The 26,905-nt window shown below is 36.4% G+C and overlaps 1 protein-coding gene across 1 annotated transcript; it reads right to left on the bottom strand.

Annotated features, from left to right (window-relative positions):
- Positions 1–1,719: 1,719 nt before the first annotated feature.
- On the bottom strand, positions 1,720–26,905 carry ING3 (inhibitor of growth family member 3). The gene is made up of 12 exons (XM_055421175.2): positions 26,745–26,905; positions 26,427–26,498; positions 23,647–23,747; positions 21,437–21,502; positions 12,698–12,794; positions 11,197–11,268; positions 10,181–10,300; positions 9,771–9,928; positions 8,985–9,178; positions 6,767–6,959; positions 5,708–5,746; positions 1,720–4,180 (listed from the first exon to the last, which is right to left on the bottom strand). Exons 1-12 carry the CDS (start codon positions 26,770–26,772, stop codon positions 4,064–4,066), a joined length of 1,257 nt encoding a protein of 418 aa, XP_055277150.1. The 5' UTR covers positions 26,773–26,905; the 3' UTR covers positions 1,720–4,063.

The following is a 26,905-nucleotide window of genomic DNA, read 5'->3' as shown; positions in this document are numbered from 1 at the left end:
AAGCTCCCTCTACTAGAGTAGGTTTAACGGTGCAAAAATAATTAAAATATAGTAACTGTTTTTTCCTACAAGCAATATTAAACTTACGGATGCTTTAAAATAGTTCATCATTAAAGACTAGCAAGTATACACCTTCCTGTGAAAAATTACTCTTAAGTCATTAACAGTCCAGTAGAAGTGAGAATAAGCTACACACACACTATACACATTCCTTCAGCTCACTTCCCACATTGCTTCTGAATTGATAATGAGCTGCAGAAAAATGATTATGCATATATATATATTTTTTTGGTCACACCGGGTGGCATGATGGCTTTTAGTTCCCCCACCGGGTATGGAACCCAGGCCCTCTGCATTGGGAGCCCAGTCTTAACCACTGGACCACCTAGAAGTCTAATAATGTTCTCTTTCCAGTCTCCTTTGCCAGGAGTGATAAAAGTAAAAGGCTCTGACAAATTTATTAATTATTAAATTTCTTTCAAATAAACATTTTAATATGTCTAGACTTCTAATAATGTTACCAAAGTTATTTATTAAGTTAAAATACTGACTTACAGGCATACATGACTGACTACTTTAAAATGGAAATGGCCAGAAGAGGGTATCTCTCTTGTACCAAACTTCAATTAAAGATAAAACAATTCTGAAGTCATTTCATCATTAAATCACTTTAAACTTTTTCCGTGTAGCTAAATCAAAACATGAAATATTAAGATCCGGGTCAGAAATTATAATCTGTTTTAATAATTTAGATTTTACCAACTAAATAGGGAAATCTAAAATTCTTGATGAGCAATTCTGATTTGTAGCTTCAAAAATTGGGAGAAAAGATTCACCTTAAATTTAGAATTTTACAGCCATTTGGAAGACTTAGTCTTAATTTTGTCATCTCTAGCTTATAATCTCAGTAAGAAAAGTGTCATGATTTAAACGTAAATAATCAGAAAGTATTCAACTGACAATACGTAAATGCTATCACTACTCCCACTGACAAACAATTGCATGGCACAGTGAACAGACTCTCATGAATTCATGGCTCATGAATAGACTTTGACTCAGCTTTCTAGGTTCCTCCTCTGACAGCGCATTTCCCTATACCACATCTACTCATTTCAGATGACTTTTAAATTCCCAGAATGTACATGACTCTAAAACCATTTCACCTGCTTGGAAAACCATCTGTTTTTGGGCATCATTTATTTAAATAGCTCTTAAGTTAAATTTCTCAGTGTTCCTAGAACAATGAGTACGTCCATTAATCGCACTTACCAAACTACAGCAATTACTGATTAACACATCCACCCTTCCCACTTCTTCCACTCACCACCCACACACACTCACACACACAAATGCCTTCATCTGTGTAATCTCAACATCTAAATGCTTAACGTTTGATTATAAAAATGAACATTTTTGAGGATATTCTTTTTTCTCTTAAAACCCTTCTGTTGAAAGATTTTTTTTTTTAATGTGAAAGTTGAAGGCAAACACTGCAACGTCTACACATTCAAAGAGAATCTTACCTCTTACGGTATATTAGACATTTGTTTCTCTAAGTCTAAAATAATTCATTACGTCAAGAAGACTATTGCTGAGGTCTAAGGACAAAGGGCACAAAACAAAGATGGTTAAAAATCTAAAATATTTTAGATTTTGCTTTGAAGGATAAAAGAGTAAAAAAATGAACTGCCCTAAAAAAGAATGATTGTATGTTTATCAAACACTCAGCTTCGTTTAGGCATTTCATTAAGCCATTTATTGCTTCAAATGTGTCACCATGAACATTTTAATATACACTCCACAGCAGTAAGGCCTCAATTTTCACCACCTATAAACTGTGAACCCACATTCGGATTTTTCTTATGCCACCAACTGTTACACGAGTTTTGTACAACAAAGATTTTGAATGTGTATAATACCCAAAATGCTCATATACCCCTTGATGTAAATGTCACAAAGAATTATTAATAGTTGGCCACATTTTTTTTGATGAGGTAGTTCCATGTTTGGCCCATTATATAGATCTCATATATTAACAGGTTCCACCCATTACTAAATAATTGCACAAAATTTTGGTTTACTTCTTTATACACGCTTCAAAATATTCAACGTTTGAGCTTAAATTTGTCAAAATGTTTTTCTGAGTGATTTGGTTAAGTAGTGGAATTCACACACTGAAAGGGACTAGCTATAGCAGCTGGAAACAGGGATGTTCCTGACTCTGACAAGAACTTTCTCTTAAAATAAGGCTGTACATAAGGCTTTTTCCTTGAACCAATTCCTATAAAACAGTGAGTTTAGAAAACTCATTATGTATAAGATTAAACAATACCACTGAGCATCCCCAGGCAACATGCTAATAAGCTAAGTGAATACTACATTATATATTATTTCTTTAGGGTTTATAAAATCTCCATGAAAATACTGAGTATCATGAAATCATGAGTACCCACAAATGAACCTAACTTTGTTTTATGGGCTGTCCAGTTATAAAATTAGACTGCAGCAGCTCAGAACTGTGGAATCTCGAAGCTGGAAGAGACCTTGAAAATCCCCTATCTAATCCATACCCTTCTGGGGTAGCATTGCATAGATTTTACAGTTTTCTATATAAGTTCTAAGAGGCTCATTAGTGGTTTTGATTAAAACATAAATCTGATGGGCCCAGTACATTTCAATATAAAAGAAATATGACATAATAAGTATTTCTAAAGTTTTAAGGATTTTTCTACCAACCAGACTCAATATTATACCTTAAATAAAACTTCCACTATGCAAAATTTCTAGTTTAAATAGCACCTATAGAATAAAACTTTCAGGACTGCTTACAGACATCCTGAAGCTGGCATCACCCTGGTTTAATAAGGGCCAGAGTGATTAAAGAAGTGAATTAACTGGCATACCAACATGTGGTAAAAGCACGAAGAGAACTGAATTTTAAGCTCCAATCCAAGGGGTTTCTCTACTTCAGTTTGGCCACAGTGCCTCAAGTCAAAACAACTATAATCATTACTTCTTTAGTCTGGTGTAATTAGACTTCTTTCATGTCCCTTAGACTGAAGGAAAAGCCAGGGAGATCCTCTAGAAAAATACATTTGCATTTCAAATTTACATAAAAATGTCTTTTCCTTATTTCTGTATCACAAATTCCAAGCATTATTAAAGACATAACAGATTACTCAGCATTCTGTGTCCTTGGCCTCTGTCCTTTTGAGACTATGAAAATTGGAAGTTGGTTGGAATTAAGAAATTTTCATTATTAAATGTGTAAAGTATAAATACAAGTAATTTTTTAAAAACTTTATTTTAACACCTAATACAATTCCAATTTTAAGGATTACTTGCACAAAAAAATAAACACATTTGGTATAAAAATGTTATCACTTTAACACCCTTTCCCCTCTGCCCTCCCACCCCCACCCTCATGAACTGCACTCTGTCTGGATGCAGAAACATATAAAGACTAATGGCCCAGATTCGTTTTTACCTACAGGAGTTTCTGTTTATGTACCCAGGTACTCTAGAGGACATCAGCCCACTTTATCACATGAACCATTTCCTTCAGCCCGCTGAATTCAGTTTCACAAAGAAACAAGATTATAAAGGCATTTAAAAAACCATTATCTTTTTAGAAGCACTTTTTTTTTTTGCAACCATTTATATACAGTGTTACATAACAGCTCTGGAGTACAGTACATGCAGCAGAACATACCTGTTGAATATAAAATACTTTTCTTAAAATCTTCATCGTTGGAATTCTTTGAAGTCTACATTATAGAATGCCCATTACTTGGAGAAAATGGTTGAGGAGTACAAATGTCTGCATACGTTGGCCACTGAAATAATCCAAGGCTAACTGGAATAATATCTGGAGCACACCAGGAGCGCATAAATAATTTACTTACATTATTAAAATACAACCCATAAAATTTAAGTTCAAGATCTTACAGGATTGTCTATGTAAATCCTTTAAGTGGTTGCCTGAAAATGCACTGCTTCTTCTTTTTTAAAGTCCTATATAAAATGTTGAAGCTTTTTCCTTCCACAAACGAAATGGCCTCCCTTATTTGTGCCGACTGCCTCTCCTCTTCATGGCAGCGGTGCACTGTGGACAGTACCATTTTCCTTTGGGGGCTTCTGTCAATCCAACACATCCATAATGGAACCATTCTATGGGGCACTAGAATGCAAAAACGTCAAGCAGCTTTTAGTAAAAGATTAGGAAGTATGTTCAAACATGCCCGCCCAGCAGATTAACTATTCATACTTAGATTGACGGAAATAGAACTAAGACATCTAGGAGATGGTTTTATAGATCATTTGGTCCAACTGGTAGGGTTCAGAGATGAGGAAATGGAGACACAAAAAGTAATGCACCTTTGTTAACTCTGAGCTTCACGTAATCTACTCCCATAATCTTAAAATAATGAACACAAATCATTAATTTTTGTTAAACTGGAGAGTGTGTGGATACCAACTCACAAGGACAAGAAGTAAGATGGGTCTCTCACATAGCAGGTAAGTATATTTTAAAGATTTTGTTTAATATTCAGCCTTACTTATTTCCTCATAAAGTAGAACAACCTACCTGTAATTAAAGATGTAAGGATTTTCCTGGCTTTCCTTTTTGGCATTTATCTATTTCTAGATATGCAGAGGAAAAGAATTCTACTGTGCAATATATTAAGTGGTTCTATACTCCGACAGAAAATCTTAGCACTCCAAAGAGCACAAAATGAGAGGGATCAGAAAGAGTGTGACACAGTATTCATAGAAATCTCATTCATCTTTTCCACCAAGCATCCCAGAAGAGTTTACAGTGTCTTCTTAGGACGGTTTTGCAGTCATCATGAGCAGCCTACAAGCGGGTCTACACAGGGAGGTGGAAGGAGAGCCTTTTCCATGTGAACCATGTTATGGGCAGCCTGGCAGGTCAGGGAAGTACACACTTCTGTGTGTCAACCCTGATCAATCTTCAAATTGTTTTAAAAATTTTAAACTCTTATTATCAACCTTCGGATCCTGACATTATTGATTAGTCCTTTAGAATTCAGACTTCTGTCATTTCTCTGGAGGAAAAGATGGACAAAAGGGAGCTAAGTAGTGTGACAGTAAGAAGGGAGTGGAAATTACTACACAAAAATATTCTCAGCATTCAAGAAAAACATATCTCTAACCCAAAATAAGCTTCAGGGAAAATAAACAGGAATTCTTTTCTTCCAATCCTTATTTTTCAATGTCAGAATTGGCTCTTACTGGTTGACACCTGCAGAGAACAGCAGGAAATATACACCAATGGGAGGACAATAACCCACATCAGAGCCCTCACCTTTGCATCATTTTTCCTGAAAGTATTGTTCTAAAGTTCCAATTCTTCATTGTGATAAGAGAACCAAATCCTAGCAAACACAGAATTCTTTGGCAAAAGGGGAAAAGGGTATTTCTAATTTTCATACAACCTGATGCCTTTTGAGAAATGTAATCTGCACATAAAACCATAAAATTAGCTTTAAAAAAGTTAAAATAGGGAACACATTAAGGGACACTATCTTATTTGGGGGAGGAATACTCCAGCCTTAATATAATTAACATAACTGCAAATCTGTTTCCTTAGACTGAGAGACACACTAAACAAAAAATATACATTCCAGTAATAATAATGTGAGATCTGTTTTTTCATTCCTAAGTAGAAAAATTTAATACTTACATCTTGGTTATCACAGCCCACCATCTCACCATAGGACACCTAGTTAAAAGAAAATTAAATATTTTTATTATGACTATATAATAAGCACCTAAATTCAAATAATTTTTATGATACTGTAAAGAAAATAGAGGGAAATACACAGAATATACAACTGAATTAAGAAACAGGGCATGTAGCTTTATACAGTTTACCGTTTTTTTTCCTGAAGATTTTTGGGGGCAGGGTTGTATAGCAGGATAACACAGAAATTACACGCTCTTTGAAAGTCTATAAAAACTTGTTCTATAAACTACCTTGACAAAGGAGTCAATTTTTTGAGTGGTTCCTTTAATAAAGATTTTAAGTTTCTCTCTTGGTTATCTACATAGTTTTTTGTTTTTTTTTTTTTACTTTTACTTGGGTCATGTTAGGTCATATATATTTTTGCAGTCAATAGTCCATTTCATTGAAACTTCTAAATTATCTGTTTATTACATGTCATTTCTCATTCTTCTTTTTGCTTTTCATCACTAGCTGGAGAATATGTGGATACTAACTCACAAGGACAAGATGTAAGATGGATCTCTCACATAGTAGGTAAATGTATTTTAAAGATTTTGTTTAATATTCAGCCTTATTTATTTCCTCATAAAGTAGAACAACCTCCTGTAATTAAAGATGTAAGGATTTCCCTGGCTTTCCTTTTTTGGTATTTATCTATTTCTAGATATGCAAAGGAAAAGACTTCCACTGTGCAATATATTAAGTGGTTCTATACTCTGACAGAAAATATTAGCACTCCGAAGAGCACAAAATGAAAAGAATCAGAAAGAGTGCAACACAGTATTCATTGAAATCTCATTCATCATTTCCACCAAGCATCCCAGAAGACAGTTTACAATGGTCTTTTTGGGATGGTTTTGCAGTCATCACGAACATGTCTTTTTATCAGAAGCAGGAGGAGGATATGATAAAAAACCAAAGGTATTTTACTGGAGTAAAAAGAACACTAAAAAAAATTAAACAGCTCTTTTCCTATTTCATTCAGATTATGCTTCTATAGACATATCAGACTTTTACCTGATTACAAATGCAGTATCGTGGTTCATTTGGGTCGTAAGTCCAATCAACCTGACTGTTGGAATCAGATTCTGGTACTACTGTTGTTTGTTGGGAAATTTCCTGTACAACTGTTGATGATGAAGAACATGACGATAAGGAAGAAGAGGAGGAAGAAGATGATGACTGTTGGCTTGAAGACTTGTTGTTGTTTCTGAAAAAGCAGTATCAGTTTTATTTGTTCAGCATCCAGAAGAACTTAATTGAGAGTAACTTCTAATTAATGGCATGAAATGAAATAACAGTAAATATACAAAATACTCTTTAACCCTCAAGCCATCTGATAAATGGATTTAAAAGCACAACTGTTTAGAGCAAAAAGAGCAACATTTTTCATAATAGCTTATTTTTGTTTTTTTTTGTTTCAGATTTTCTTGTTTTCTGGAAAACAAAAATATTCAAAGGAAATTCTTTTAAAATATTTCAAAGTTTTTAGAATAAACTTTTAATCTGTTACTTCTTACCACTGATTTAAAGAGTAGGCAATACTTTTAAGAATTAATATTAGTTATGGCTTCTGTACAGAAATTCTTTGTATTTTTAAGCAAACTAAATACTCTTGATCAGAATCAAAAATACAAATACACGTAAGCATTTGATGAAAATGATAACCATCAACTGATATGGGAATACTCACCTGTGTAGAACATGAAGCAGAGTGTGTTAAAATTCACAAGAAATTTACTTATACATATGCTAATAAGTTTTAAAAATATGAAACTTTATCATCAGCAGTTGTAATAAATATGGGTCACTAAATGAAACTTTAAGATATTTAGCACTTTTGTGGTAATTCTACATTGATCATTCTTTTAGAGATTCATCCACAGGAAGCACAGAAACGCAGAAAATACAATATTTACTGACAGAAAATATATTTAAAAATAAATTGATACAATTATGATATAATTCTTTTGGACTAGCAATTTAACTTTCATTATGTATGAACACCTAACACATGCAGGTACTTTGGAAAGATGGTGCCAAATGCTATTAAGTTTTCATGTGTGCTAAGTCGCTTCAGTCGTGTCTGATTCGTTATGACCCTATGGACTGTAGCCTGCCAGGCTCCTCTCTGTCCACGGGATTCTCCAGGCAAGAATACTGGAGTGGACTGCCATGCCCTCCTCCAGGGCATCTTCTGGAACCAGAGATTGAACCCATGTCTCTTATGTCTCGTGCACTGGCAGGCAGCTTCTTTACCACTAGTGCCACCTGCGAAGCCCCTTTCACATGGATGAGTTCATATAATCATCCTAAGACTCGTATCTACAAAATCAGGGATATTTTCATAACTTCAATTTAGGAGACACAATACCAAGGACTAAGACAATTTGCTCTTAATTAAAATGAAGACAAGAAAATACATGACAAATAAGGGGTTATAAGTTAGAAAAGGTTTCATTAAATGCTTTATCTTAATGAACAAAAGAAAGTAATTCGAGGTCATCTATTAATAACCCCAGTTTAAGACTTTAGAAAAATTTAAGGTTTCTTAGAACTTTTTAAGGACTTTACTTCTTTCAAAGTAAGTCAGCATGAAGTAAGTGTCATGTCTTCCCACCTCCCCAGAGTTCATCCTGACCCATTATATACCTATATGCACGTGTGTGTGTGTTTGTGTATCTGTGTCTGTGTGCTGAGTCATGCCTTACTCTTTGTGACTCCATGGGCTGTAGTCTGCCAGGCTCTTCTGTCCATGGGATTTCCCAGGCAAGAATACTGGAGTGGGTTGCCATTTACAACTCCAGGGGATCTTCCTCCCGACTCAGGGATTGAATCCAGATCTCCTGTTTGGCAGGTGGATTCTTTACCACTGAGTCATTTGGGAAGCTGCCTCTGTTTACTACACGGAAGCCCAACTGGATGCTAGGTAGTCTGCACACTCAGTAAAGGTATGAACTGCTGCTGCTGCTGCTGCTAAGTCGCATCAGTCGTGTCCGACTCTTTGCGATCCCATAGACGGCAGCCCACCAGGCTCCCCCATCCCTGGGATTCTCCAGGCAAGAACACTGGAGTGGGTTGCCATTTCCTTCTCCAATGTATGAAAAGTGAAAGTGAAGTCGCTCAGTCGTGTCCGAGTCTTAGCAACCCCATGGACTGCATCCCACCAGGCTCCTCCATCCATGGGATTTCCCAGACAAGAAAAGGTATGAGCTACTATAACAATAAAACTTACTTGCTCTTTCTCCCACTCCTTGAGTCGGCTGTTGATGAGCTGGCGTTCTGTGTTAATGTAGTCATGAGCGCTGACGATGATGAATAGCCAGCTGCTTCCCGGGGCATGGAAAACTCTTTTCCCAGCTGAAAGTCATTATTCTTAAATGCTTCATAACTGGCCTTTAAACTTGATGTCCTTCGTCCCTCTTTCATCTTAAAAAAGGCAGTCATCGATATTATTAATACATATAAATATGCATATTTTCTTTTGTCTTACTATCTACAGCATTATTTTGGCTTACCTAATATTATTTTGTTTTAAACCATTATGCTCATCATTGTAATTTAAGTTATTTTACATAAAGATTTAGGATCAGTTTTTACCTAGTTACAAGGTAACTACAGGATGGGCAACTTAATTTGGAATATAGATAGCCAGCACAGAAGTGAACAAACTCAAGGCAACCTAAGTTCCAAGGCTACAGAGAAAGCCCTGGAACTGGAAGAAAGAATAAAGTATTGTCCCCCAGTAGGAGTTGTGACTTATAGTCAGGAAAATGAGTGTCCTGAGCAATTACTGTGAGAAGCGATCTGCACAAGATTGTATGAATCTATTTTTTACTTTTCACTATCAAATTTCTGCATATTTATTTCTTTAAACATCAGCTATCATAAAACTAGGATTAAAAATGAAACTATACAATGCAAGAAAACTCTTTTTGTTCACATCAAGTTATTTCTACTAGAGTCTGCCAAGGATTCAGACAAAACTTAACATTCTGTTTCCAAACCTTTTCTTTTTTACCTGAACTGTAGCTTGAACTGCTTGAGCTGCTGCCATGGTAATTGCCCCTGCACCAGTTCCTGAAGATAAGGAGCCAATATTATAGGATGCCAGAGGTTGGGAGGAATTCACATTGTAAGCGTTGTTGGAAGCGGCCGTAGAATTATTATTTCGACAACCTGTGTAGAATTAAAGAAGGAATGAAAATGGTTAGACAGAACAAAATGTTAGTGAGCTTAAAGTATATTATTTCTCAGCACAGACATAATCATTAAATTTAAAATTTCATGTCACATTTTTTTCTTCTTTCTTCCTATGGTAGACTCTAACCAGGTAAAGAATCTGTATAATTAAGCTTAAATGCTGTCATTCCCTTTTATTTTAATAAAAACCAAAAAAGAAAACAATCACATTTAAGATAATAAACTTACCTAGTGTATTTTCCTTAGAGGCATCTGATGTTAGGGTAGATAAAAGAGCTTCAGATTTAAACTTCTTTTCAGGTAAATGATCTGTTGTCGCATGGTGAGAAGTTGGATTATATTTCCTTTCTGAATATAAATAAAGAATTCATGTGTTTTTAAATTTTAGAGAACTATGGGCAAGGCCTAATACATTCATCTGATTATAAACCAAAACAACATTATGTTTTCTGAGAAGACAAGAGAAACAGAACTCTGTGCCACATGTCTTATTAACACCTGACTGCTCAGACATTTAAAAAGCTTCAGCAGCAAAGCAGTGAAGTAAGCCATGATGCATAGTGGTTTCATATATAACACGAGAGAATTTTTTTTTCAAAACATTACCTACAATTTAAAATATTTTTCAATCAACCTTTCATATTAAACTGATTTGTCAGAAAAAGGCATCAATACAGTCAATCTAGTCAGCTAGCATCTGACTAAACCACTCACTTACTCAGTAACTCAACCATTTGAGACTTTATTATATGCCAACAGTAGGATAAGCACTTGAGAAAGGATGAAAAAGAACACTCCCTAGAGAGAATCAGGTTATTTGTATCTAGAGAGAGTATACACTGCTGTTAGTACCACACATTCTTCCTTTGAATGCGAGGAAAAACAGACTGCTGCTGCTGCTGCTGCTAAGTCGCTTCAGTCGTGTCCAACTCTGTGCAACCCCATAGATGGCAGCCCACCAGGCTCCCCTGTCCCTGGGATTCTCCAGGCAAGAATACTGGAGTGGGTTGCCATTTCCTTCAGGGAAAACAGACTACCTGTTCCCAAATCAAATATGCTCTTCCCAAATGAAGAAGATAAATCTGCCAGGAGTTGCAATGAAAAACTGCATCTCACAAGATAAAAGAAAGGTGAGGATATCTGTTTCTCAATCAGTTGTGCAGAGCTAATGAAAGAAAATATATAGATGATACAATTAATTTTTAATTGTTTTTAAGATTTTAGCTCTCCTAAATCAAACTTACTCTCCACTGGAGTATGTGAGTGAGCATGGTGATTGTTCACGGGCTGTGAAGGAGTGTCTAATTCCAGAGATCCTAAAAAAAAAAAGAGAGAGAAGCACAGAGATACACTGCCATGAGATGTCACCACAGAACTTTACACATCAATCAACTATAGGACTGTGGACCCTTAACCAGCAGTGGACCAGCAAGCTCTGATGTCTATGCCTTTACCATTTTAGTCAAACACGTTAGAGGGTCATCACTGTCGATTTTACCCTGCGCCAATCTCATCCTCTTTCTAAACAGTAAGTAATGCATTTTTAAATATTCACCTTTAAGTACAAAATGGGTCAAGGCATGCTACTGTCTGGTTAAGGAATTCACCACATTTAGTATCACATAAGTAGATGAATGGATGTTATAATTTCATTACTGATGAGACCTGAAAAACTCAACCTAGTGTTAACTAAGTTGAAGACCTTTTAATGGGAGATCCTAAAGTATCAGGCGATGGGACATTACTATAGGAAAGAAAATTCTTTGATCGTTAAAATGATATATGAATGTAAAGACTTCTAAAAGAAGTTAGGGATTTTGCTTGTGAAAAGTGATGCATAGAATCTCTACCTCCAAGCTTTAAAATACTTATAAAGAAATGTCCTCAGTTTATCTTGGTCCCTTGAGATGAAATTATGGCAGGGCACAGGGTGGAGCAGTTTTCATAACTTGATCTGATGACTTTCATGTTTGTGTCCTTACAGAGGATGATTCATTAACCTCCCTGAGGTCCTGAATAGGCATAGATTTATTGCTACTCACAGCTATTATCAGCATTTCAAGAAAATAAAACATTTTATTTTGTCTCAAGATACTTATCATCCTCAGATAGGATTCCCCTGGAATGAAAGTATTACAAATAAATTAGATAATCATCTAAAGTGATGGACCTATTTTTGAATACAAAAATGCAACTATTGTACCAAGATGGATTCATGTCTGGTTGCTGCCCTAGCTGACCTGTAGAGAGTACATGAATAGAGATATAGGTAACCTAACACTCTAAAGAAACCTTTCATCCATGTGGAAAAACAGGTATATGTTCTTGCTACTGAAATGCACCAAGAAAAGAGATGCCTGAACCTTTACTTAAATTATACTAGAAATCAGCCATAATACTGACTTGATTCAACTAACATTTAGTGAGTGCCTACTCAGGGCTTACCATGGCACCATCTGCTTTTATGGACACTGTCTATTTAGGCTGAAGAGCTAAATTCGTTCAAGAAACAGAGCTCATGTCTCCATTTTGGGGAAATCTCCTGAGTTAAACCCTAAGAATGATAAGAGTAAATTATAGCAGGAAATCAAGTCCAAACAGTCCAACTGCTGGGGACCAAGTGATCCCACCAAGTGCCTCTGTCCCCCAAGGAGCAGGATCTGAGAAGTCTCTGTGGAGCCAGTGTCTCCTCGGTGATGTGCACGTCTTATCCAATGGTGATGGAAAATTATAAATTTTACTTACGCCTCTCTAATATCTCTGTAATCCCAGCATTATCAGCTTCCAGCTCCATTTTAAATTTAGCCAGTTCCTGATCCAGCTTTCTCAAGTGTCGATCTACCTGTTTCAAAGAAGATCAAAGATAACCACCACAATTTGGGACACTATTAAAGTGTCAGTTTAATAAGGAAGCCTAAATCTTTACTTCTTTTAGTGCATCGGCTTTGGATCCTTGAGCAAGTCAATTAACCTACACTACAGGTTTTTATTCTATAAAATGAGGTTGCTAGGCTAAATACCTCCCAAGTCTCCCTGAATACATTTTAAGAAACCAGAATTGCAATTTGTCAGAAAATATTTGGAGGAAGTAGGCTATGAAACATAAGCAAAGATGAGGGGTGGGTGGCACAGGAAACTTTTCATATATGCCTTGGGATTACTTTCAGCCTAATCTCCTCCTCCTTATAACAAGACCATCCACATTGCCAGACCACAGTAACTGTTACTTACAGTAAGGAATGAAAGATCCTCAGTCTACAAACAAAGAGCCTCCTATACTTTACACATACATTTCTCTAAGGCAGGAAAGCATACCATTATACTTGTAAACATTTATGTAAAGAGTTGAAACAAAAGGGGTTTTTAGCCAGAAAGCTCCAATCCACAAAAAGCTTGGTCAAAATGGTTTTATTGAAATACTGTGGCACTTGGTTAAGGTGGCAAAATTGTATATTCTCATTCACCTAGAGATCTCTGGACTGACTTCCGAGAATTTTATAATACCTCAAACTAGCAACAAGTCTTCATGTACTTTTTTAAGCTTAATATTAAATATCTCGATACTTTTTCAAATTTACTGCTTTGAAGTCAAACCAAAAAAAAAAAAGTCTTGAAAAATATTCATGTCATATTATTAGCAATACCTTTTTCCAAATTCTATTGTCCCTCTTAACCACTGTCATAATTAAGAGTAACTTTCTTACAAATATCAAAATGTCTCCAATACATCAGAGGGCAAAAAAATTAAGTAAGACTTTCAATGAAATAATGTGTATCTAAGTGAGGGGGTAGGGAAGAAAAGTACCAAAAGACAATCTGTGACTGTTAGATGCCAGGAAATGTGTTTGGTGCATTAAAAGGACTATGTTTTCTAGTCCTTGCTCAAATCTTTTAAGGTAGGCTATTACTGTCTCCATTTCATAAGTGAAGAAACTAGGCTCAGAAAGGTTAAGCAACACCTGCAAATTCAATAGTTAATGCATTACGGAAACAAGACTTAACTCTGATCTGTTTGTAATAAATTATGCTTCACTGTTTATACCTAACATTGCCTTTTCAATTTCCATATGCAGGAGCCAATTTCTTAACTGAAAGTAATATATAATTCAAATCGAAAAAACATAAAAATATTATCTTATTATTTATATCTTGTATATTAACAGCAATCATTGGAATGCTGGTTTGTGACTTTTCAATAATTCAAAGCCCAATTTTCCTTCCATCTTCACACACACGTTATTTTTCAGAGCTTGGTAGAAGCTGTAATTATAATATTTAAAATCCTATAGGGTCATATATTGTAGACACATGTTCCTATTCAAAGAACCTACAGGTAACTGAGCATCCTTTAATAGAATCGCCCTTTCAATAATAAAGTGTGAACACAGACCTCTTATTCAAGAATATCTCTTACATTGTCAAAATTTAATCTCAAGGGAAATCAGAAAAAATACTCATGCTTAAATTCCAAGTCTGCTTAATGCAATGAAAATACTCCACCACCTTTCTTACCTACAACTATATTACTAATAAATATTGAGTTCCTATTGTGTGCATGGCACTGGGTAAATGGACAATACCTGAAGAATTGAAAGAATCCCTGCCTTCACAGGAATTAACACTTAACTGACAAATCACGATTTACATACGATTTTTAACATAACGGTATAAACAAATAAATAAAGTCTCCTAGATGTAACAAAAAGAAAACAAAGGGTTAGAAGTCACACATAAAGAAAAAACATAATATTGGGATCTTGTAAGCATAAAGGAGCTATGAATAAGTTAGTGAAGATTGTCTTCAAATAGATGGAAGAAAGGACTAATAATTAAAGAACTAAAGAATGTATAGAGACACAAAGACAAAAATCATTTTTGTCACAGGTGTAGACAGAATAGAGGTGATGCCTGCATAGGTGTAGACAGTACAGAAGACAAGTGTTAGAATTTCAGCTGGGAGGGTGGGGTTGGGGTGAAACGAAGAAATGACACATACCTCCCTAACCCATTCCATCTCTTCATTTAAGAGCCACTTAATTATATTAAAGACAGTACTAATAAGGTTTATTATACCTGAAAATATGGAAATAATGATGGAATTCCCAATATTAGATAGCTCAGAAAAAGCAATGGGACCCAAAGAATTAATAATTCAAAAAACCAAATTCATAATTAAAATAAATAAAGACAGAAAAGCCTCAACCACACCGTGGTGGGGAGTTTTGAAGATAGCTTCCAATCAGTCCTACCTCCTGGTAGATTAAAAAAGATTATGAACTGATTACTATTATAAGCAATTATCAGACGATGAGAATTCTTTTTATTCAATTCACCATTGCTGTACTAAATCAAATTTGAAGCTGGAAAGGAAGCAGATCACAAGATTTAACTTTAGCTATAAAGCACCAGAATATTTAAAACAGTATTAAACAGTCATAGCAAGGGCTGAACTGAACCTGACTGAAAGCTATTACTACCTATTGGTCAAAAAGTTCGTTTCAGGTTTTCCTATATCACCATTTGGAAAAATCCAAACATTGTGGCCAACCCCACACATGACTCTGAACAGGTAAAGCACCAATCCCGGCTGATCACCATAGTAGCCCCACAGGTATGAGGCAAATCAAGAATCTTAAGTTATTCCATCCCTCCACCTGACCCTATAAGACGGCTAAGATTGATTCACAGTAGTAAACAGGGTACTAAGCCAATTGAGAAACTTTCCATTAACCATAGGTTTCTAACACAAGGCTGACCACAAAGCCTAATTATTGATTTGTTCTCCAGTTAATGTCAATAAACGCTAGCCACAGACGTTTCCTTATTCTACAATCCTAAATCATATCTTACAACCCCAAAGCATAACCTCTTTAAATGTACTATCCTTCTGACCTTTTCAGAGACAAAGGAAATTCTGTCAAGATTATTTTTCAACATATTTAAGATCACACAAACATTTAAGTCACACTTAGCCTCTGAATGAAACAAATAAATCCTCAGCCTTTAATTATTTTTGGATAGAGCTGTAATCCTTTAGCCTTTCTTTCTTGTCTCTCCCAGTTTTCCAATATTCAAATTTCAAAATGTGTCACCTGATGGACTCAAACTGAACTAAATATAGCTTCTTAAAAGTTTTTCCATGATTTTATGGCTTCCAACACTGACAAATTCTGAAAAGTTAGATGTTGAGTTGCCCTTTCCCAATGAGCACTCAGTCTACAATGTTCTAAGCTGAAAACCATGGCAATAAGAGATAAATTTCTATTCATGAAGAGATCGAGTAACTGAATAAGGAGGGTAAACTGCAGAAGAAAGGAAATGATGGCAAATTATTTCTCTGATGATCTTTCATGACAATGATTCTTCACATTCTGAATTATATTTAAACTGGATAAAAATTTGATCCATCTTTAGGGTGAATCAAATACTTAAGGCTTTAGCACATAAACTACATCTAATCATTATCCTAAAACACAATAAGGATAGGAGACAAATCAAAAGGCCAAGCTCACATAATATATTTCCTTAATTAGAGTATCAGATGAGGAATTCTCAAATTTATAGGTAAAATGTGGGCCTGAAATATAATCATCTGAGGAATAAACCAGGATATAAAAAAGGAGCAAGTTCAAGGGTATTTAGCAATGTAAGAGGCTGCTAAAACCATTCAGGCATTCACAAAAAGCTCAAGCTTTATCACAGCATATATAAATCACCTTTATTAGGTATTGTAATCTAATACAGCCTATGACAGTGACATCTGGCTGAGGAACACAAAAAAGTGTTTAATGACTATGAGTATCAGGATTCTAGAAGGAAATTATTTTAATAAGATAGCTTTTTTTTTGATCTGTTAGTCAAATTTCACTAAGCCTACTTAAAGTCTTCGTTTGTTTCAATAAACATCTAATTTCAAAATTTCTTCGTTTGTGTATATTTATGTGGTCTCTTTTGTTTTTCCTTAATAAATGAGGTAGTACAGTGCTGGTCACAGGAATAAAAAAATTTACTACCAGTTTTAAAAGTAAATAAACTATTTTAATGAAAAAGAATACAATACTCTGCTATAGAAAACATTGAGAGGCAAAATCAAACACAATTATTTATACTCAAATGTTGTATCTTAAAATCTGTAAAAATAATACCTGCTTACTTTACACTGTCATAATAATAATATGCTTAGGCAAAGCCATACAAACAATCTTCTCTATAAAGAGTATTCCATGCCTCAGTTTAAAATCCTTCACTGGCCTCCCGCTGCTCTGAAACTAAGAACACTGCTCTACTGGCTTTTAAGCCCTGCAAGTGTTGGGTTCTGCATGTCCCTCTCATACTACTCTTCTTCTTTTTCATGACACACCAACCAAACTGGCCTCTTTCCTGGTTTAATCTGTCAGACCCTTTTCCACCTAAGACACTGCACTCGGTCCATCACCTGCTTGAAATGTTCTTCCTTAAGCTTGTCACATAGCTGGCTCTTCCTCACCTTCCAAGTATTACCTCAGAGGTCACCTCCTCAGGACTATGCTTATCCTGATAAGCAGACTCTTCATAGCCTTCCCTGGTTATTCACTCTTTCCCCCTTTCTACAATGTTTATTTCCTTCATAGCACTTAGCGAAGTCTCCAATAATCTTTAATAGTTTGCCCTATTCTTTTCCCAACTATATCATTACTGCCCATTCTGCACCAGTGACCACTCATATCTGGAGATCTATGAGTATTTGCTGAACGAGTGAAAGTTATACTCTCCCACTATGTAGACCTGTACAGACAGAAGTACCACTGTTTATTTGGTAAAGGATCGATAAATAAAAATTATTATATTTTGACACTTACACTATATCCTGTCCATCCACCTCTGCAGCACAGAGCACTCTAACCTTCCATATGTTAAATGCAAAAGGAATTTAATGAGGGTGCATAATTGATTTTTAACATTTTAACAATTATTTGTTCATGAGAAATGATGTTAGTGAGAGAAGTAAAACAAGAAGCTAAGAGTTAACGCTTAATACAATGACTTCCAGGGCCTAGTAATTCTCAGATAAGATGAATAGAGTCAGAGATGTTTGAACTTGAAGAACAATTATGGGATAATTGTTCACGTGGAAAAGTAATGGAAAAATGTTTCTCAGCTTGGGTGGGGAGTGGGGAGTAGGGAGGAGAGGAAAACTGGCATTTGACAGAACAATGCTTTACCAGGTGGCGTTCGGTCTCATCAGCCTCTGGAGCTGGGGATGAAGATGAGAGGAAATTACCTCTACAAGAGAATCGAGTAACAAGCAATATAGGTCAAGGACGGAACCCTTTCGAACACCAACTACTCTGAGCGATACCCAAGGAGACTGAGAAAGGACATGAAGGTGGGAGGATGATGAATCCACATAAAATCTCAAGAAGGATGGATTATATAATAAGGATATCATGGTCACCTGGAATAGCAATGAGTATTTAATGAGACGCAAGGAGAAGTGTGGGGTAAAAGAAAGGAAAGGGGAGGGAAGGGACAGAGACAGGAAAGAGTAGAGAAACAGCAAAAGGCAGTCTTAGAAATAAATCATGAGGGAATGGCGGCGGGGGGGGGGGGCAGGTTTAACTTGGCATAGCTGAAAGGGATGCAGTGGCTTCAAGAAAGTTGAAAACTTGTTAGAGAAATGAGATGAAGTGAGTTTATTAAAGAGTGAGGGTCTACTATCTGCCAAACATGAGGTGGGTGGGTGTGGGTGTGTGTGTGTGTGTAGAGAGATGTAGGTAAGAGACACAGAGACAGACGTAGATATATGTATATATGTACACCGATGTACCTTATATTTGTCTCTTTATTTCTATCTCTCACTGTTGAAAGAAAGAAAGAGAGCCAGAGAGCGATTGATCCAATCTTCCTGGAAGGCACAAATCAATACTGTGATTTTACAGATAAGGAAACTGAAGTTCCAAGATTATATCACTTTTCCAAATCCCTGCTCTCAGTGAAGTGGCTGAATTCACATCTGCATGAGTCCATTACGAGTCTTTGGTTTTTAACACATTCATTACATTGCATTCACTTTGTTACATCACTTTTTATTACTTCAGTCTCTAGCCTAAATAATCCATCTCCCTCATAAAACTCCTAATTTTTATTTTCATTCTATGTTTTTCCATGACCCTGCGTGAAATGCTTTCCCCTCAATACTATGCTGAATCCAGGTGCCTGAGGCTCTAAATAAATTCTGTTCAAAACTCATCTCATACCCTCTAAGAAGACAAGAGTAACTCTGCTTAATTTAGTTCAATCTTTACCAGATCCCCTTAATATCCAAATGTATTCATCTTTATTTGTTAACGTGTTTCTGTAACAGGCTCTCCATTTTACTGTGGGCATGTCTTCCCAACACCTTGATGTCAGGAGCATTTATAACATTTACACTTCATTCCTCCACAGTACCTAAATAAAACTCCATTACCCCAAGTACAGAGTCGATGAACAGTGCAGTTTGTAAACAAGAGACAGATACACACACACATTTAAAAAGCATATGTTTGTTATATATACTTTTTCTAAACGCATGAAACACTTTTAATAAAGGTGTAAAAGTAGTAAAATAAAATAGAAACGAAAGATTAGAACCAAAGAGCTACATGATTTAAAAAGCAGGTAGTTTCTAAACAAAGATTGACAACTAGTCACTATATGTGAGGAAGAGACACTAAACAAATTAGCCTTGTATTCAAATATAAATGTCTTTCTCTATGTTTATAGACTTAATTCAAGACCAAAACAATTAAGAACTTTATTTGGGTTTCATTTCACCATAAATCAAGCCACCAGCCCACTCTACCTGTCTTCTTTGCTGCTGCTGCTGCTAAGTCGCTTCTGTCGTGTTCGACTCTGTGCGACGCCATAGACGGCAGCCCACCAGGCTCCCCCGTCCCTGGGATTCTCCAGGCAAGAACCCTGGAGTGGGTTGCCATTTCCTTCTCCAATGCATGAAAGTGAACAGTGAAAGTGAAGTCGCTCAGTCGTGTTGACTCTTAGCGACCCCATGGACTGCAGCCTACCAGGCTCCTCCATCCATGGGATTTTCCAGGCAAGAGTACCAGAGTGGGATGCCATTGCCTTCTCCACCTGTCTTTAGGCAGCATCTTTTATGAAACTGTTTTTAGAGTAACTGTACGAACAAAAGAGCCTAGGTCTTTATAGCCATTAAAATATTTTCACTATATAAAAGCAATTAACCATTTTCTGTGGTTTTACACAACATATATTTTCTAGTTTAGTATAGCATTCACAATGCATAGCATATGGGGTATGTACCTTTTATCTGTGTCTTGCTCACCAATGACACCTATATTAACATGTACCCATTCAATAAAAACCTGTACCCTGACAAGACTACAAAAATAAGATATGAATCAATATGCTAAAGCAAATCAAAAGGGAGCATTTGTCTCCAGCTTTAACATGCTTTGAGGCAGAAACAAAAAGGAGCATTTCCTAAAACATAAACTTTGGGAGATGCTGTACGTTAAAAAAAAAAAAAAAAGACAATAATTATAACAACCTGAGAAATATTGCATATATCTATCTTCTTGTGATTTCAATCGTTAAGAAGTGCTGCTGCTACTGTTAAAAAAAGAAAAAAAAAACTTTAAGTTTATTTAATCTTGTATTTCCCAGTTTTGCCACCTGTGCCAGTTGTTGAGTACTATCTACTGAAGATCATTCTAATAAGTCCCTTTTTCATTTTAATCAGACTACCAAGAACTGTTAGCACAATCCCCTTAGCTGTGTTCTGCCATAGAAACAATCTCAAGATGATTTATCAGGCAAGTAAACACACTACCTTATGAAGATAAAAATTAGTAAAATAAAGTTAAACACCGATTTTTAATACAAAAAAAGCCTAACATCAGCTACAATCTTACACTGACATCAGTTCAGTTCAGTTCAGTCGCTCAGTCGTGTCTCTTTGCGACCCCATGAATCACAGCACGCCAGGCCTCCCTGTCCATCACCAACTCCCGGAGTTCACTCAAACTCATGTCCATCGAGTCGGGGATGCAATCCAGCCATCTCATTTTCTGTCCTCCCCTTCTCCTTCCACCCCCAATCCTTCCCAGCATCAGAGTCTTTTCCAGTGAGTCAACTCGTCGCATGAGGTGGCCAAAGTATTGGAGTTTCAGCTTTAGCATCAGTCCTTCCAATGAACACCCAGGATTGATCTCCTTTAGAATGGACTGGTTGGATATCCTTGCAGTCCAAGGGACTCTCAAGATTCTTCTCCAGCACCATATGGATAAATGTAAGGTTCTTAACTTACTGACTGTGGACTCTCTCTCTTCCACAAAGAAAGCAAAAAGTGGACAGTGAACTCTGAAGTTAAATGCGATCAAAACAGCAGTAATGCAGTTTAGTCTGTCCTTCCTATTACATTTACATCAACACCATTTAAAACATAGTCCATAATTCAAATAGTTATGGCTATTAATTTTTACTTACCAAGTCATATATCTGGTTGGCCAACTGAACCTTCTCGTCTGCATCTTCCAAAGCTTTATAGTAATCCTGAATAAAAACATTCATGTTTCAGGAACAAATTAATAATTTAAAAATCTGTGTATCCAGGACCTATAACTGCATTTTCATTATCATGGCTTGTTATCACTGTCAGTCATTACAGGGCTTCCCTGGTGGCTCAGATGGTAAAGAATCAACCTGCAATGAGGGAGTCCCAGGTTCAATCCTTGTGTTGGAATGATCCCCGGGAAAAGAGAATGGTTATCTACTCCAGCATTCTTGCCTGGAGAATCCCATGGACAGAGGAACCTGGTGGACTACAGTCCATGGGGTTGCAAAGAGTCAGACATGACTGAGTGATGAAGCACTCAGGAACACACATTATACATGAGCCATAAAAACCTAGTTAGGGATAGGGTGGGGATGGGATAGGATTAGAAATTTTAGACAACAACCAAGGATTAAAGGAAGATGTTCAGAATTCCTAGAAAAGAGATAACAAACAAACACTATCTAAGTCTACCTATACTAGTAAAAGTTATGTGAGCCAATGAGTAATTCTTTTTCTTTAAAAATAAATGTTATTTAGGATTCATCTAATTTGTAAAGAGTATTTAAGCTCTCCATTTTTAAAACTCATTATAAGCAACTACTGAAAGGCTTCTGACCTGCACGCCTATTGTTTCCAGTTGTTCTGTAACTCTCATTTTAAGCTAGGTATCAATTCTCCCCAGTATAAAGCAAACTATTTTTTCTAAAATTCTATGAATTTCCATGAAGTGTCAAGAGTTTTTAGGGTATATCCTAGCTGTGCTACACCGAAAACCTGGTAGGAAAAAGGGATGATGAATGACTTTAGGATGTATATGTGTGATGTCTACACTCACACACACTTGGGCCTCCAGGTATCCTGCAAGTCAGGGTTAATTCTATAAAAGATTCTCAAGTTTTTGTTCCTAAGAGAAATAATATTCCCTCCAAGTGGTAAAATAAATAACACAAGTAGTTTCCAAATTTCTTTCTCAGTTGATTCTTGAACAATTCTATGAAGGTTAGGGGTAAAGGAGCCATTATTACTCAGAGATATTAAAGGACATGTCCCACGTCACAAAGTCAAACTGCAGGGTCATGACCAAACCCAGGGCTTGTAAATCGTCCTTCCAATATGTCCCCAAATTAACTAGATCATATCTTTAAAGCAAACCTTGAGGGGAGAGCTGCTACCCATTCTAATCCGGAAGGGAGCTCTAAGTACTACAAAACTTGTCAGGATTCTGTTCTCCTATGATTCCACCAACGTAGGTACTTAGCAATATATGAAATATGCTTCAAGGTTGCTAATTTTCATCCCAGTCTGTTGCCCAAATTGGAAGATACTATATTGAGTTGGTCAAAAAGGTCATTCGAGTTTTTCCATAACATTTTATGAGCTGAATGAGCTTTTTGGCCGACCCAATAGATCTTAAGACAAGGGAACTTTAATTCCCTGTAACTAGAACAAAACAAATTAAAAGAAAAAAATGTACTTTTTAAATGGTTTTGTAACTCTAATTAGTTACTGATTATTGAAATACTTTTCTAAATTAGGAAAATGCTTCAATGTTTAAAAGTTCCTATTACCCGAAGCTCTAAAATGTAATGAATCATTTTTAATTTTGTAAGCCATGTTAAAATTCTAAAGAGCTATTGATAACTTTCCCTCATTTTGATATCCCCCAAACTGCTGCTAAGTCACTTCAGTCGTATCCGACTCTGTGCGACCCCATAGACAGTAGCCCACCAGACTCCGCCGTCTCTGGGATTCTCCAGGCAAGAATATTGGAGTGGGTTGCCATTTCCTTCTCCAATCCCCCAAACTATTCAATATTAAAATATCCTCCTCAGCTGTGCTGTGCTCAGTTGCTCAGTCATGTCCAATTTTCAACTGCTGAAAGTCATGTTCAGTCTTTTGTGACCCCATGGACTGTAGCCTTCCAGGCTCCTCTGTCCAAGAAAGTTTTCAGGCTAGAATACTGGAGCAGGTTGCCATTTCCTATTGCAGGGGATCTTCCTGACCTAGGGATGAAATCCAAGTCTCTTAGGTCTCCTGCACTGGCAGGTGGATTCTTTACCATCGCGCCTCCTGAGAATCCCCTATCTTCCTCAGAGGGTTCCAGTATTTACAGATAAATCATCCAGAGTGTTGAACACACCTTTTTGATGGATGCCATTTGTTCTTCTCGCCACTCTGGCTTATTTTTCTTTGCATTCATGAAGAATTCACTGACTCTTTGTTCTAGCTGATCCATTGCATCTAGGACATAATAAAAACATTTCATATTTAGATGACCAAACTCATATACTGAATATACATGCTTTGATGTGAAGAAAGATGTGATATGAAAATATCTGACTACATATACTCTTTTACTTGGTCTGTAACTTAAATATGTCACATTCTAATAAAATAAATAAATATATCTTAATTATCTTAGTAAATAAAAGTTATAACTGTCCCTACTGACAATTTATTTTTGGAATTTATTTTGTAAAATATCTGATCACATACATTCTTTTACTTGGTCTATAATTTAAATATGTCATGTTGTAATAATATAAATATACTTTATATAATATAAACATATTATACTATAATATAAATATACTATATATACTCTAATTAGTATACTTTATAATTATATTTATAAATGTAATATATATATAATTTACTAATTACCTTAGTAAAAGTTATAATTTCCCCCTAGTGAAAATTTATTTTTGTTACTTCGAAACTGTTTCCGATAGTCAAAGTAGTCAGCAAATGTAGATAGATTCCATCCCATAGTTGACTAGCACAGGCTTGGGGTCACAAACTAACGGTAGTAAGTCAGGCAGATATGCCCAAACACAATTTCTTATTGAAAGCACTACTAGATAATCCTCACTTTTCTTTCAATAAGAAAATGTGATAAAAAGGTTTTAACCTTTTGCTATATACGATTAAGCACCACATATACAATATTATTTATCTGAGGTAAGTTTTTTCTGAAATGTATGCTAAGAACAGTCATTTCTATGCTAAAAGAGGAAAAATAAAAGGGATTTTGTTACTGTGAAAACTGAGGAAAACTTTTTACTATATTGTTTGGGAGATCTGCAGTGCATAATAGTGCATCTCTTACCTTATAAAGAGGTATCTTTTGTTAATTCATAATACCTACTAATTTTAGACAATTCTAGTTATTGTGAAAAAGGCAAGTTTAAAAAAACCTCTGATTTATATAATCAAGTCGAAATTGTTAGAGAACTTAACATATGTGATACAAAGTACAAAATAACAACTACCCTTTATTGAATGCCCACTTTGTATCAGGTACTAAACATTCTAATTTATGTGTATTTCTTTTAATCCTCAAGACAATAAAAATCCCTCAGAAGTGGTAATGTGGTCAAGGCCAATGAATTAAGTCTGTAAAGCCCTAAAATGAACTCAGATCTATCTGATGACTACTCTCCATCCTGTAGAAAACACTACTTTAGCAAATATTTAGCATCCCAATTAAAGTTAAAACGAGTTTTGTGAGCAAGGTGAAGAAATACAGAATTCAGACTTCTACACTATAATGTGAACAGAAGGTGACTTCCATGATGTATCACCTTGTATTATGTACCACATAAAACCAACAGGAGGCTGAGAAAAGAATAGTCATGATCAATGGGTATGGAAGTGTGTGCAGCGGTGGTAGAGAAGTAGGAGGACAGGTTCTTAGCTACCTCAAGATTCCCACTGTGGAACATTCTGTTCTCTGACTGCTTTCCGTGATACTCCTTTCCTCCTTATCACACCCCAAAACCCAGATCTTCTCCTAATCATACTTTTCTAAGAAAATCTGTCAGCACAAGAAATTTACCTCACTCTTAATTCTATGTATTGTCTAAATACAGCCAGAACACATGGGATCAAGAAATGTCTTCTGCAGGAATAGCCCTTAAACAGTTAAGGAGTACTTACACTTCTCCAAACCAAAGGAGTGACACACAGCCAACAAAGTACACTGGATTATACATTTTAATTACATATCACATAATTCATTTCACATTCTTAATTTTTAATATAATATCTCTACAAGACAGCTGGATCGGCTATATTATACTCATTTCACAAAGGGGTAAGGTGTGTGAGGTTCTTTCAGAGCATGAGGGGCTACAAGGGTATTGGGCAATGTTTTCGTGTTTCAAAATTTTGCCTTGTATTTACCATGTTACCTCTAAACATGTTATTCTCTACCCTCTCTAAATCAAAAACATGATCATATAAACTAAATACTGCTCTGTGCAACAGCAAGGTTATTTTAGGGAAAAAGTATCCAGACTACCAAGCTATAACCAAAAGAAAAATAAAAAATTTTGCTACAGCAGACAAAAAGCTTTACTGTAAAATTTTATTTCCTTTCTCATTTTGACTGATAAACTATCATACTGTTTGACAATTGAGAATGCATCCTTTATCGTGTAACTTTTCAAATGGGACATTCCAAGATCACCACGGTCTCTAAAGAACTACATATAACCTGTGCTTCTATGTGTTGTCTGCTCTTGAATTTTGCCTAGCATGAACTTTAACAAAAATATAAATGCTGAAATCTATGTTCTACACATAAAGTCTCAAGTCAAAATCTTCGCAACATTTATGCCGATGTGCACTATATCGTATTCTACATTCTCAAAGAAAGTACAGAAACTTTTATTGCAAAGTCCCAAATTTGAGAAAGGCGCATACATGCTCTAATGCCACCTTCTCTTGTAAAAGTCAGGAGAAAAGTAGTGTGTAGACAGAAGAGGCAAGATTTGGCATTGCCAGTTCTTTTTGACAACTCCTTCTGTACTAGCGAATGAGCCGGAGCAGAGCCAAACACCAGAGCCGCTGACGTCGATGGCACGTAAGTCTGTCACTGAACGCGCGCAGCGAACAAGGGCAAACGCGCCGACTTACTCTGCACCTGCAGGTCCATCTCGCGCATCTCTGTGAAGCGGTCCCTCAGGTCCATTGGAAGCTGCTCAATCACTGTCAAAGGAAGAGTCCGTCAGAGGGGCGGGGCCAACGGCGAAAGTACGCGCTTACGTCACTGCGTGAGTGCGTGCGTCGAGGGGGGGTCGAGAGAGCCCACAACCCACAACGAGGCTGCCAGTTACCGTGAGAAAGAAACATCCCCCGCCTCCCCCTCCCTCCTGCCATCCCGCCAGCCGGTCTACTCCCGCCCTCACCCGCCCGCAGGTACCCCGGACGGGCCAGCCAGCGCCGCCCACTCACTTTCCAGATAGTCCTCTAGGTACAACATCGCGGCCCTTAGAGCTGAGGGAGCGAGTGGGTCCAGGGGTTTATTTGTGTCACTCGCTGTCGCCGGAGTTTTGTCCCTTCCAATATGGCGCCTCCGCTAGCAGCGCCCGCTCGGCTCCGGCGGAAAAAAAAAA

This window comes from Moschus berezovskii, chromosome 3 (assembly GCF_049115385.1).
Source record: "Moschus berezovskii isolate FMDL1 chromosome 3, NW_MosBer_1.0, whole genome shotgun sequence".
In the NCBI taxonomy this organism is placed as follows: Eukaryota; Metazoa; Chordata; class Mammalia; order Artiodactyla; family Moschidae; genus Moschus; species Moschus berezovskii.
The sequence above is the reverse complement of the archived record's forward strand: the minus strand, read 5'-3'. Positions and strand labels throughout refer to the sequence as shown.

What these genes read in the sequence shown, in the direction of transcription:
- ING3 (XM_055421175.2), bottom strand. Translation starts at nt 26,772, where the DNA reads ATGTTGTACCTAGAGGACTATCTGGAAA. An exon ending in TACAGAGATATTAGAGAGGC is followed by an intron (nt 11,269 to 12,697) that starts GTAAGTAAAATT and finishes TTTTTTTTTTAG; the next exon opens with GATCTCTGGAATTAGACACT. An exon ending in AGGAGTGGGAGAAAGAGCAA is followed by an intron (nt 6,960 to 8,984) that starts GTAAGTTTTATT and finishes CTGCTTTTTCAG; the next exon opens with AAACAACAACAAGTCTTCAA.